At 47.0% G+C, this 13016-nt stretch overlaps 1 protein-coding gene across 1 annotated transcript in view; it reads left to right on the forward strand.

The window, feature by feature from the left end:
* The window catches only part of CLIC6 (chloride intracellular channel 6), a 44661-nt gene extending 34935 nt beyond the window's left edge, over positions 1-9726 (forward strand). Inside the window, exons 2-6 of the mRNA XM_026508688.4 lie at positions 1036-1145; positions 1712-1837; positions 2477-2583; positions 3138-3319; positions 9202-9726. Of these exons, the coding sequence (XP_026364473.3) occupies positions 1036-1145; positions 1712-1837; positions 2477-2583; positions 3138-3319; positions 9202-9363 (687 nt within the window). The 3' untranslated portion in view covers positions 9364-9726. The remainder of the gene's footprint in view (positions 1-1035; positions 1146-1711; positions 1838-2476; positions 2584-3137; positions 3320-9201) is intronic.
* Positions 9727-13016: the final 3290 nt, after the last annotated feature.

The following is a 13016-nucleotide window of genomic DNA, read 5'->3' on the forward strand; positions in this document are numbered from 1 at the left end:
CCGTGTCCTGTGAGGCGGGTTACAGACACGGTGCTTTCCTCTGCAGCTTCTTTAACTACGTGCAGTGGGATTAACTGTGGCTCTTTCTGTCACTGAGGTCTGGTTGGCAGTGGTGCTTGCAGTCCGGAGATGTGAGGAGCATGTCCAAGCCACCTTCTTGCCTTTCCAGCAGCATCTTATGAGCGCCACCAGCTCGTCAGAGATGTGTGGCTTGGGGGAAAGATGGCAGGAGAAAGAACCGTCTGGGAACTTCCTTTGTTGGCCTTGATTCTGCTGCTCCATTTCCCAGGGGGTGTGTAGCCCTCTCCTCTCGTCCCCATCAGCCGCCTTTCCCTCCTTCCAGGAGCCCATGAGAAGGACGTGTGTGTAGTACGTGTGTGGATGTCTGGGGCAGGTGTGTGTGGGTGTGACCTGCTTTGGGTCACCAGGAAGAGTCGCCCCCCTTCAACACCGACTGTGTAATAATCCACCTTCTGGGTACAAATGCTCCCCATCTCTCTGCCACCCCAAGAATCAGATGAGGGGGACATCCAAGTTGTATAGCGTCCGGGCATCTAGAACGCGTGTAACGCGACCCTCTCGTTCTGCAGACGGGCACCGCAGAGACGGTGAGGGCTGGTGTCCCGGTGGGAGAGTCTGCGGGTGCGTTTCTAAGCCTGCTCCTCCTGGAAAGAGGTGTGTTGCTTCTGGAGAGGATGGCAGCACAGAGGGAGGGAAAGAGCAGGTCTTTCTTGGGCGCCTTTGGTGACAAAGGGAGTTCCCACTTGCCGCTGGCTCCCGGTGCGAGGAGCCGCGCGGAGGCCCAGCGTGGCAGGAAGCGGTGAGCGGTGGAAGGAAGAAGGCTGCTCGGTGCAGCCCGACCCTGTGCTCCCCCGCCCTCACCCCGGCGGGGCTCGGCGGCTCAGTGCAGTGGCCCCGGAAGGGTATTTACAGCGTCATGACCATTAACACAAATGTGTAACGGCTTTGCGCCTGCGCGTTGTGGAATCTGGCACTTCGAGACCGGCTCTGATAAAGATTCCTTTTTCCACTCAGGCTGGTTATGATGGGGAGAGTATTGGGAATTGCCCGTTTTCCCAGCGCCTCTTTATGATTCTCTGGCTGAAGGGTGTTATATTTAACGTGACAACAGTGGACCTGAAGAGGTAAGATGGGCTTTCTGCGTGATTGAAATGACTGGCACACCCATGCACACTCACACCCAACTCACACCCACACTCACACCCCCCAACACTCACACAACACACCCACACACCACGCACTCACACATTCAAAACTCAGGCACACACGCTCACACTCACACACTCCTAGGACCCACGGGCGCTATCACGGCACCCCCGGCCTCGGTCAGGGCTCCAAACTGAAGCCCGAGTCTGGGCTCATCAGTCATGACAGGATCGGATCAGAGGTGATCGGGGACGAGCTGGGGGCACCATAAGGAACTTGCTCCCCCAGTTCCTGGTCGGCAGAGAACCTCTCAAAGCCTACAGAGCAGCTGTCCAGCGATGACGCTGGGGACGGTTGGCTTTCTCACCTCTGCATCCAGAGAAGAGCCAACTTTCATCGTCAGGGGACAGTTTCTAAACCCACAGTCACTTCTGACATTCTCAAGGGTAGCTCCTTGTAAACAGGGGAGGACCTGGCTAAGCTGTGGAAATGAGTCTACACCTTGGCCGCTGCTGTTCTCTCCCTCCCACCCCACCCCACCCAGGAAACCCGCGGACCTACAAAATCTGGCTCCTGGAACAAACCCTCCCTTTATGACTTTTGATGGCGAAGTCAAGACGGATGTGAATAAGATCGAGGAGTTCTTAGAGGAGAAATTAGCTCCCCCGAGGTAGGCCTCAGAAAAGCAGCACTCACAACCCGATTGTCACTTTTCCCCCTTCACAGACAATTTGAAAGCTCCCAGCTTCGTGTATTTGGTTTTCTGTGGCCACAGTACTTAACTTCCTTAGCTGTACTGCGGTGTGCCACAGAAAACACAGAGCGAGATCAGAAGCCTTGAGTGACGGGAGGCCTGGGTCCTTCTGCTTCGCACCTGCAAGATGGCAATTAGGGTTTGATGGCAGGAAGTGGGGAGGAGGTGGGTCGATGTCACATGGGTCGGCCATTTCTTAGGTCCAATGCTGCAAGGAAAGGCGTGCATGTTAGCATGCGATGTCCCAGAGTGCTGGACCCGGAAGAGAACCTTCTAGAACCTTCTAGATCACCGTCTTCAACTTACTCGGAAGGGAGCTATGACCAGCAGGGTCTGAGGTGTGCCAGAACGAGAACAGAAAGTGCTTTGTCCCTAGACTGTTGCTTCCAAAGCTTGGAGACAAAAAGAGTAGGGAAACATTCTAGGAGGAAGTGTTCTCGTTCACAGCCACTCAGGGAAAGACCTGTCTCCCCCCCCCACCCCCCACCCCCCGCCTTGTATGAGCCCTGCTCAAACACTGCTTATCTGTGATGCTTCAATTCTGAATTTTCCAAGGTACCCAAAGCTGGGGACCCAGCACCCCGAATCTAACTCTGCAGGAAATGATGTGTTTGCCAAATTCTCTGCATTTATTAAAAACACCAAGAAGGATACGAACGAGAGTGAGTATCTGACGTCCTCCTGCCCAGGATTCTTCACGTGGACGGCCCCTTGTCAGCCCTCCGGTGTGGCTTCTAAGATCCTGGGAGTTCTGACTAATGTCCCTGGGGGTAGGGACCTGTATCTAGAAATAAGGAAAAAGTGCCTCTAGTGTTGGATCCACCCGCACGTGGGTTTCAGGAGATCGAGTGTTTCTGGAGGTTGGGAGCCCAGAAAAGAACATTTTGAGGGGAAAAGAATTCCACAGGAATTCCCTGCCGCACCGTGGGAATCCGTTTCCATGATGCTCCCGCTAGTGCTGGCTTCATTACGGGCTTCCCCTAAAGAGTTTGAATAAGTGGGTGAGTTCAAGAAGGAGCAGTGTTGTGTAGACAGGAGAATTATTTTCCAGTCCTTTATTCAGATCTGAGAAATCTACATCCTTCATCCAATTCCGCGGTGCTGCCCGGCCGCCTGTCAGGAGGGAGAGGCGATTGACTCCTTCCTTGGTATCTAGAGAAAGTTGACACTAACTCGCATGGCTTATCTTAGTCATTTTTTTGCCTTTGTGTTCCAGTTTATGAAAAGAACCTGTTGAAGGCCCTGAAGAAGCTGGATAATTACTTAAATAGCCCTCTGCCTGATGAAATCGATGCCTATAGCACCGAGGACATCACTGTTTCTGGAAGGAAGTTCCTGGATGGGGACGAGCTCACGTTAGCCGACTGTAACCTCTTACCCAAGCTCCACATTATAAAGGTATGATGTTCCTCTTACTGCAGGTGCTGAATACACGAATGGGGCTTTGTTTTATTTTGGCCAGACTCTTGAATTAAAAAATTAGTTTCTGTTCAAGGCCATTCAAATCCCAAGTCTCAGATCCATGGATATTCCCAGGTATTCTTCTGGAGGTCTCAAGAAACATCTGGGAGCTTGGCTCCCCTCTCTCCGTCCCCACTGCTCCTTGTTCCAAGTCTTACCCTCACAGCCTAAAGAAAAGTTATGTGAAGGCCCCTTGAGGGCAACATTGACTATACCCGGCATTCAATGCTTGAGGCTTGGAGATGATGCGCCGAACCTGGGAGTACTGCAGTGTGAACTCAGTCAGTTGTGGGTGATTGGCAGGGGAAATGGCTCTGCATAGACATGGCAGACGTGTGTCTTCTCAGCCCTTAATATCGACCCCCTACAGCTAGGGAGGAGCTCCTCGGCTGGGCCTCTGCCAGATTTGGCACCCTGTCTTCCCAGCTAGTTGAACAGGAAGTCGGCATCATGGGTCATATATTTTAGGGTTTAGAGGCTCCCTAGACCAGGGGTTCTCCAGCATTAGTAGGCATAAGCATTATTTGGGAGAGCTTTTTAGAATTGTAAATCCCCCGATCCAGCTTCTGGTCTGCTAAATCAGAACTTCTGGGGCTGACCCCGGGGGATTCCAAAGTAGATGGCCCTATACTCGGCCTCTGGAGTTATGGTTGTCTCTCAATAGTGCCCCAGCCTTTGTGCCACTTACAGGTGATAACTGTTATTATTAGCTGCAGTGTTCTTGGTCTTCAGTAACCTTGGAGGCCCCAGAAAGAAGCCCAAGCCTTGTTCTGGGGCACCTTGATGATTAAAATCCCACCAAGTCCAAACCGAGGTCCTTGGTGGAAGGACAGGGGAGATGGGCAAGAAGACAAGGGAAGTCCAAATCAAGGGCCCGGTGATCTAATAAAGCATGTCATTGGCATTTAGAAATTTACAAATTAAGCTCCCCTAATCTGTTGCTGATGCTCCTGCAGGCTTCCAGCTACCCCTGGTTGCCCCCTGTCATTGCCTTGCTTTTCACTCCTGCATTTCTTCTTCCTTCCTGATTCCTTTCCTAACCCTTGCCCCATTTCTCTTCTTCTCTCCCCGGTGTACTCGAAGAATACCGACTTGAAACCCAAGCCTTGCAGATGCGTCTGAGCCCTCAAGCAAATGTTGTTTTCAATAGCTTTGCCAGTTCCCCAACATCTAAAATGTAATGGAAGCATCTTAACTCATCAAAACCTCCTACATTTGGGAGCCATTTTCCAAGAAGACATTTACGTAGTTGTGTGTGGTTTAGTCCCTTGGGTGGATGTGTTGTCATCATCGCCATGCCAAGTGTAGCATCACAGAGGTACATGGAGGTTGGGGAAGAGCAGGTGAAATGCCCCAGCCATACACCATCGATTTCTACTTGTTTAGCTCCTATAAGGAAAGAGTTTTTTAAAATTTCAGTAGATGGGGTAAACTTCAGAGCAAAATAAAGCAGTCCCTGGCTCCAATGTAAGACCTGAGAGCAAATTCTTCAAAGCCACTGAGCATTCAAAATACCAAACAGCTTCATGATCCTTTAGGGTGGAGAACCTTCGGAAGGGAACTGAGATTCAGTCTAAAGGAATTTATGATAAAAGATGAGAGAGTAAAGGAATTTATAATCTATTCTCCTTCCTGAAACCCAGCAAAAACAATATGAAAAAATAGAGTAAAGCTTCATCTTTCATAAAACCAGAAAAGGACAGTGTATCAATTCAAAGACTAAGAAACTTTGTCCAGGGTCAGGGGTCACAGAGCCAATGGATGCTTCCCTGTATCTTTAGCAAAGTTCAGATTTCTCTAAAAGTAGATAGTACAGTCCTGAAACGGCCAACCCAAACTTCTTGGAGGACTAGGGCCGTGAGAGGAGAAGCAGGGAACCACCTCACACGGATCACTTTCGAGCTGGGGTCTCTGGAGACGGAGAGTTGAAGGAGGAACCAAACAGAGGCGCCATATTTGTATTCTGCCTCCTGTCCACCAAATACGAAGGAACAGGGAGGCGAGTTGGAGAGAAGGGATGTGGCATTCTGCTTTGTGGTTGCTGAGTTGAACCAGTCAAGAGAGAGACTGTAAATTGCTTGAGCTTCATCCTAAGCCCTGGTGACCTCCAGCCTAATCTGTGGGCTTCAGAGTGGAGGATGCTCTAACCCTAACCTTGACTCTGACCCTGACCCTAATCCTGCTGTGTCTGTGGGGCAGAGTGCAGAGCAGTGTTTGATGAGAGTGCATGAGGATAAACGTCCAAATTGGTCTCCCAGCTGCCGGGCCTCACTCCGTTTGCCCTCCACACTACTTTTAAGAAGTGGTGAGTCCAACAGATCTGTCTCATTAAAAGATGATTAATAACCAGCAAGAATCTAAGTGGGACCTCTGTGTGGATAGAGGTGATCAAGAAGGAGAGGGAAAAAAAGGGAAAGAGAAGGATCTGAAGAGGAAAAGGCAAATGAGAAACACATATCTGATGAGGAATTGCTCCAGTAAATGAAAATACGTTCTAGTCCAATTCTTCTCTACGGCCTCCAAGACATGAACGAGAACAAGGATCTTTTGAGAAAAAGCTCAGATACAGGAACAAGATATCAAAAAAATATATAATATTACAAGGAAGATGAAAATCAGGTTGGCAGAACTCAAGGCAAAAACTTAAAAATTTCAGAAATAAAAGTTACATTACAAATAACGAGGCCTAGGAAAAGACACTGCCGAAATTCATCAGGGACCTAGCGGACAGGCCTGAGAGCATCATCCAAAATTAAATGGAGAAGAAGCAAGGGATAAAAGTGATTAGAGATTTCCTCGAGGTACATAATTAGGAACCAGAGAGCAGGAGAGGAAAAAGAAAAGAGAGGAAGGAGGGAAAATTATTTTGAACTCAAGGATGATCTGAACTTTCAGTTTAAACAACATGCCATGATTGGAAAAGTCAGATTGGAAATAGTCCAGAATATTCAACACACTACGACATACCTGATAAATTACTGAACATTGAGGATCAAAAGAACACTTCGGGTGTTCAGACAATACGAGTAATAACAACAACAACAACAACAACAACAATAATATAATAAAGACTAAAGCCACCCACAGAGGGAAGAAATTCAGACTGGCCTCATATGTACCACGACCACAATAAACCCAGAAAACAGGGGCGCCGGGGTGGCTCAGTTGGTTAAGTGCCCAACTCTTGAATTTGGCTCAGGCCATGGTCTCCTCGGTCATGGGATCGAGCCCTGCATCGGGCTGTGTGCGCAGCAGGGAGTCTGCTGGAGATTCTCTCTCTCCCTGTCCCTCCTCCCCACTGCACGCTCTCTTTTGCTCTCTCTCTAAGATAAATAAACAAATCTTAAAAACAAACAAACCAGAAAACAGTGGGTTAATAATTGCAGAGAATCAAAGGCAAGATTGTGTGATGCGAGCATTGTTGTTACCTGGACTTCTGGTCTTACTAAAATAAGTGCTCCTGAGACATTTTTTTAAAAAATAAAAACTTTTCTGTGATGAAATAATAAAACAATCATCAAAATAAGAGTCCAGGAACAGAGGAGGTGTGTAATATAAAAAGTTGGTGATAAATATAAATATAAAACCTATTTAAATCTAAAGACAGGGGTGCCTGGGTGGCACAGCGGTTAAGCGTCTGCCTTCAGCTCAGGGTGTGATCCCGGCGTTCTGGGATCGAGCCCCACATCAGGCTCCTCCGCTATGAACCTGCTTCTTCCTCTCCCACTCCCCCTGCTTGTGTCCCCTCTCTCGCTGGCTGTCTCTATCTCTGTCAAATAAATAAATAAAATCTTAAAAAAAAATAAATCTAAAGACAGAACTAAAGATTAAATAATGTTGAGACTTACAGTTACAGAACAGAATCAGAACGTGGTAAACTCCGATGTTTTTACACCCAGTGGAAGGGGGATAAGGGAGAAGAAATGGAAAAAAAAAGTGTAGTTGTATTAATTTCCTCATTTGTTATAATCAGGAGTTAATAGATATCATCCAAACTTGACAAATCAAGAAATAGAGAATCTCTATTATATAAGGTTATATCAGAAACCATGGGAAATTAGCTTCTAAGTTAGCAGAAAGAAGAGTACACACACACACACACACACACACATTAATATACACAGAAAGAGAAAACAGAGTAAGTATTAAATTCAGAATGTGTTACCATAAAAACAAGATTACATCTATAGGAGACATGCACTTAATAAATTTGCTCAGAAATGTTAAAGTTTAGAAAAAAATTCAAAATTAAAAAAAAATTTTAAATTAAAAAAAATGTTGGTAGCTCAGTTGTTAAGCGTCTGCCTTCGGCTCAGGGTGTGAGGTCCTGGGATCGAGCCCCGCATGGGCTCCCTGCTCCACTGGAAGCCTGCTTCTCCCTCTCCCACTCCCCCTGCTTGTGTTCCCTCTCTCGCTGGCTGTCTTTCTCTCTGTCAAATAAACAAATAAAATCTTTAAAAATATGTTAAAATAGAAAATTTGTTTTGCAAACGAAAGGAAAGCAGAATTCTTAACGTTAATAGCAGTAAGGTTGAATTCAGGTGAAAGATGTTCGATAATTTAGGAGGGTTTCTGACAGTTACATTGTCTCGTTTTGCTGCATCAATGGCTTCTGGTCTGCAAACCTGAGTAATAGTTCCCAAAGATCTTCTAATTTGTGTTGTCCCGTGTTCACTTCATCCAGACATCCCAGAAATGATGCAATAGGAGGCAACAAAGCAGAACTTACCTTTGTAGCCCTGGGTCCTTGTTAGGGGATGAATGGCGTCCCCCCCAAATTCATATGTTGATGTCCAAATCTCCAGTACATCAGAACATGACCTTATTTGGAAATAGGATCTTTGCAGATGTAATTAGTTAAAATGGACTAGGGTGGGCCCCCAATCCAATAGGACTGGCGTCCTTATAAGAAAAAGAAATTTGGACACAGGGACACACGTAGGGAGAATGCCATGTGAGGAGAGCTCTTATGCTGTCCAAAGTCAAGAAACTCCCAGAAACTGGGGAGAGAACAGATCTTTCCCTAGAGCTCCCAGAGGGCATGTGCCCTGCTGACACCTTGATCTTGGAATTCTGGCCTCCAGGACTGTGAGAGAATAAATTTCTGTTGTTTAAGCCACCCAGGCTATAGTACTTTGTTACAGCAGCCCCAGGAACCCGATAGAGTCCCCAACAAAATATACCCTCCTTTCTGACAAATTCCCTTTTGGCCAAAGGAAACATCTCACACTGTTGTGTTTCCCATGATGGTCACTCTCAATTGCCCTGTCCTCACATCCACCATTTCCACGAGGATAAGGATTTGTGTTCCTTTGTTGACAACGAGATGGTCTCTTCAGTGATAGAATGATGGAAACCTGTAGGAATAATATACACAGATTCCTGGGATTTCAGGAGGCTCAGCAAGTAGGAAAAAGAGCACTTCACCGTGAATCTGGCACAACCTAAACTGAAGATCCTCATGAATCTTTAGGCACCAAATAACACAGCAGCAGAACACACAAAGCCCAAACTGCTGGCAACACAAGGAGAAGTCCCCCAGAGTAGAGACCAGATTCATGCCAGTGGGTCCCAAGGACTACCTGGGATAAACTGGTGGGCAGGATTGTGTGGAGCCACTGTTTCGAGCCCCATACTTTCAGGAACTTTCCTGTCTCAAAGTTGAAGTGCAATTTGGGGTAGCCTGACTGGCTGTAGGAAGACTACAGCAGGACTTGAGAAAGAGAATGTATCACACACCTCAAAAGAGTGGATTGTCTGATCTAATTGTCTACATTACTGGACTTTTCCTTTGCTGATTATTTCTTCGTGATTTTCAGATCGTGGCCAAGAGATACAGAGATTTCGAATTCCCTTCTGAAATGACTGGCATCTGGAGATACTTGAACAATGCTTATGCTAGGGATGAGTTCACGAATACATGTCCAGCTGACCAGGAGATCGAACACGCATATTCGGATGTTGCGAAAAGAATGAAGTGAAGCCAGAGTGTTTTCTGTCTTCTTTCTTGGCTGTATGAGCTAGGCTCTGCTGAGAGTGTGTTCTTTGTGAGTGTGTCCTTTGTATTCCTTCCAGTAACCATAATGTCCATATTTTAATAATACTGTATCATCGTGAGCCCACTCAACACCGAATGGTCCACGGCCTCATGATTTGTCAACTCACTTGTGTATCTGAATAATACCAGTATCTATTGTGACACACACGTTGTCCAGTTGACTTCTTAATTTACTTCTTTGGCATCCACAGACCCTGTAAACCATATTAGGGCTTGTGTTTTGCAGTGTAAGTTTCAAAGCAAATTAGATTTGGGTTCGATTCCTCCTTCAATTTTTAAAAAAATTCATCCGTCTCTGATAATTTTCCTAGTCTTCATATACAGCTTATTTTTCTCCTCTAAAAGAGTAGTTTGTTTTTTACAGAACGAAAATACTGTTTTTGTTGTCATGAGATGATTACATGTCTATTTTAATATTTTAAAACAATGGCAGAGATGGGGCGCCTGGGTGGCTCAGTTGTTAAGCGTCTGCCTTTGGCTCATGGTGTGATCCTGGAATCCTGGGATCCAGCCCCACATCAGGCTCCCTGCTCTGCTGGGAGCCTGCTTCTTCCTCTCCCACTCCCCCTTCTTGTGTTCCCTCTCTCACTGGCTGTCTCTTTCTCTGTCAAATAAATAAATAAAATCTTTAAAAAAATTAAAATAAAACAATGGCAGAGAGTATAAGGAAGGAAAAAAAAAACCCACCTAAAATTTCACTCCACCTAGATAATTGCTGATAACTTACTGGCGAACATCTTCCCCTTCCTTAGTCTCTCACAGACGTTCACACTGCACACAGCTCCAGTCCTATGAAATTGGTGAGGGGACCTGTGGGTGATGCCTTGACCATCATGCTTAGAGGAGCTAAAACAGACAAAATATTCGGCACTGCGGAGCTAGAGGATACTTGCAATCAGGGTTCACAGGTGCAGAATTGGAGTCCATTGACCCGCAGGGACCCGCAGGGACCGCAGGGGCTGGGAGCCATGGGAGGTGCCCTCTCTGCCTTGTTACCGCCTTGGCGATGCCAGCTGTCTCTGTCCCGGGGCGGGCAACGGAGGAGAGCGCACATGGTCTTTTGTCCCAGCTTCCTTTTGGATGCCTTCTCTCACTCCTCCCCTCTCGTGAGACCATGCCTTCCTTCCTGAGGACGCTCAACATCAGGGACACATCGGAGGAGCCTCCCGCCCTGCGGTGAAATGTGAACCAAGCCCACTTCGCTGCCTTCTAAGGGTCGCCCTCTGTCAGACCCAGCGCTGAGCTTCTCCAGCGGCGATGGGCTGTGGGGCTAGCCTGGTTCTTGATGCTTCTCTGCCCTTTACCATGTCATTTCGAGGCCAGGCAGGGAAAATCCAGGGAGACTGAATTTGTGGTGACTACTCTTCGGCAGTTCTGGGAACCAGTCAAGTTGGGGAGGAAATGGAAACTCTAGGCTCGAGAGTTTTCTGGTTTGTCTGTGGCTTCCCTGCCACCCTGCCCTGCAGCCAGCCTCTCGTGTATCGTTGGTCTGGGCTGGGCTGCCGGGCTCCCACTGAAGGCTCGGGAGACCATGTAGAAGGCTGTGGAGGTCACATCACGACCCCTCCGGGTTTGAGCATTCTCGAGCATTCTCGGGCTGCGTTCCTTTGATGTTTACATACATCTTATAGAAACCCTCTTGTCCGTTTGGTTGTAGCCTGTGGTTGATGGTAAATCCTCATTTAAAAAAATATGCATTTGCTCTATGGGTGATTTATTTGGAAAAGAGTAAGATATGGGGGCACCTGGGTGACTCAATCTGTTGAGCATCGGACTCGATTTCTGCTCAGGTTCTGATCTCAAGGTCGTCAGATGGAGCCCTGCATCGGGCTCTGTGCTCAGCTCAGAGTCTGCTTGAGATTCTCTCTTCTTCTCCCTCTGGCCTTCATGCTTGTGCTCTCTCTCTCTCTCTAAAATAAATAAGTAGATCTTCTTTTAAAAAGGAATACAATGCATTAACAGCAACTCTTCTGGGATTTAGTGAGAAAGGTCCAGTAAGAGAAACAAAGTCCGTAATATGGTGGCTACTTTGTATTCCCTCTTACTGGAGGCTACGGTTTCATGCAGGGGCTGCCCACCCAGCAGGGGGCTTTCTTTGTTAACTCTTTACATTTTTGGAGGCTGTGTCTAGTATTCCCCATCACGCATGTTTCACTTCTGTTTTGGAGTCAGATTTTCAAGTCTAGTGCAATGGTATATCTACACGCGGTCAACGAATAGACGACCCCTTGTTACTAGCGCAAATTGTGTATTTGTAGATGTTGACATGATCTACATAAACTCTGTGCGCCTTAAAAATTAAACACATAAAAATGTTTACATGAAACCAAGATCCTTAATTTTTTTCCCTACGTTGGCTTCCTCACTTAGATATAAAGGAATAAAATGAACAGAAATAGCTTCCTTTAAAACAATGAGAGCAACGTCGAAGCAGAGATGATTGGTAATTGAATTAGAAATAATCTGTATTAGAATTGTGAGCCACGAAGACATTTTAACGGAGACTTAAAGAGGTCAGAAAGGACCTCTCCTTGTGTGACCTGTCCTTGTCCAGGTGGCTACAGTAGAGGTCCTTAGACGGTTCCAGTTTTCAGTGCCGTTGTAGGAAAGTGGGTGGTCCCTGGCCAGCCCCACCCTGGGGTCCAACCTCCACACATCCTGTTCACGGGTCCCTAAAAGGCTATTCCTTTGGGGAAAGTAAGACATATTCCAGGGCTGTTTGCTGGCTTGAAGTCTTTATTACCGTGTGGGTCTTGAAGCAAAAGGTGTTTGTTCTTCAAAAACATACTGTATGTTTCATTCAAAACATTCTTGCAAATACGGACACTCAGTGAATGAATCCCAGCCTTGAGGCTGACTGAGAAGCTTTCTCCGGGTGGAGAGGATTCCATTCTCACTTCCGGTTGCCCAGGAGGCCCTACAATTAGAAAACAACAACAACAACAAAATCAGCTTTTCTTCTGAACACAAAATTTCCACGTGTAAGCTGGGAAGGATACAGGAGTGTCACAAAGTTATACTTTCTGGATGCTGCCCTGGGATTGGGGGTGAAATGAGGCAATTCAGTCCAAGAAAGGAATTCTAGAGACCAGGGGTCTCAAGAGGTGATTTCTTTTTTTTTTTTTTTAAGATTTTATTTATTTATTTGACAGAGATAGAGACAGCCAGTGAGAGAGGGAACACAAGCAGGGGGAGTGGGAGAGGAAGAAGCAGGCTCATAGCGGAGGAGCCTGATGTGGGGCTCGATCCCATAACGCTGGGATCACGCCCTGAGCTGAAGGCAGACGCTTAACCGCTGTGCCACCCAGGTGCCCCTCAAGAGGTGATTTCTGATCTACACGTCCATCCCCTGGCATTGAATGTATGCCCAAGCCCTCCTCCAGACAGTCAGACACACACACACACACACACACACACACACACACACACACACACTCATGGACGTACATACCCTCACACAGTCCCACCCACACAAACATACTCACATATAACGCTGTCACAAGCGTACTTTCACACACACGCACACACACATATAATGCCATACGCTCACGCAGAGGCACACACTCACATACACAC

Source organism: Ursus arctos, unplaced genomic scaffold (genome assembly GCF_023065955.2).
Source record: "Ursus arctos isolate Adak ecotype North America unplaced genomic scaffold, UrsArc2.0 scaffold_4, whole genome shotgun sequence".
Lineage (NCBI taxonomy): Eukaryota > Metazoa > Chordata > Mammalia > Carnivora > Ursidae > Ursus > Ursus arctos.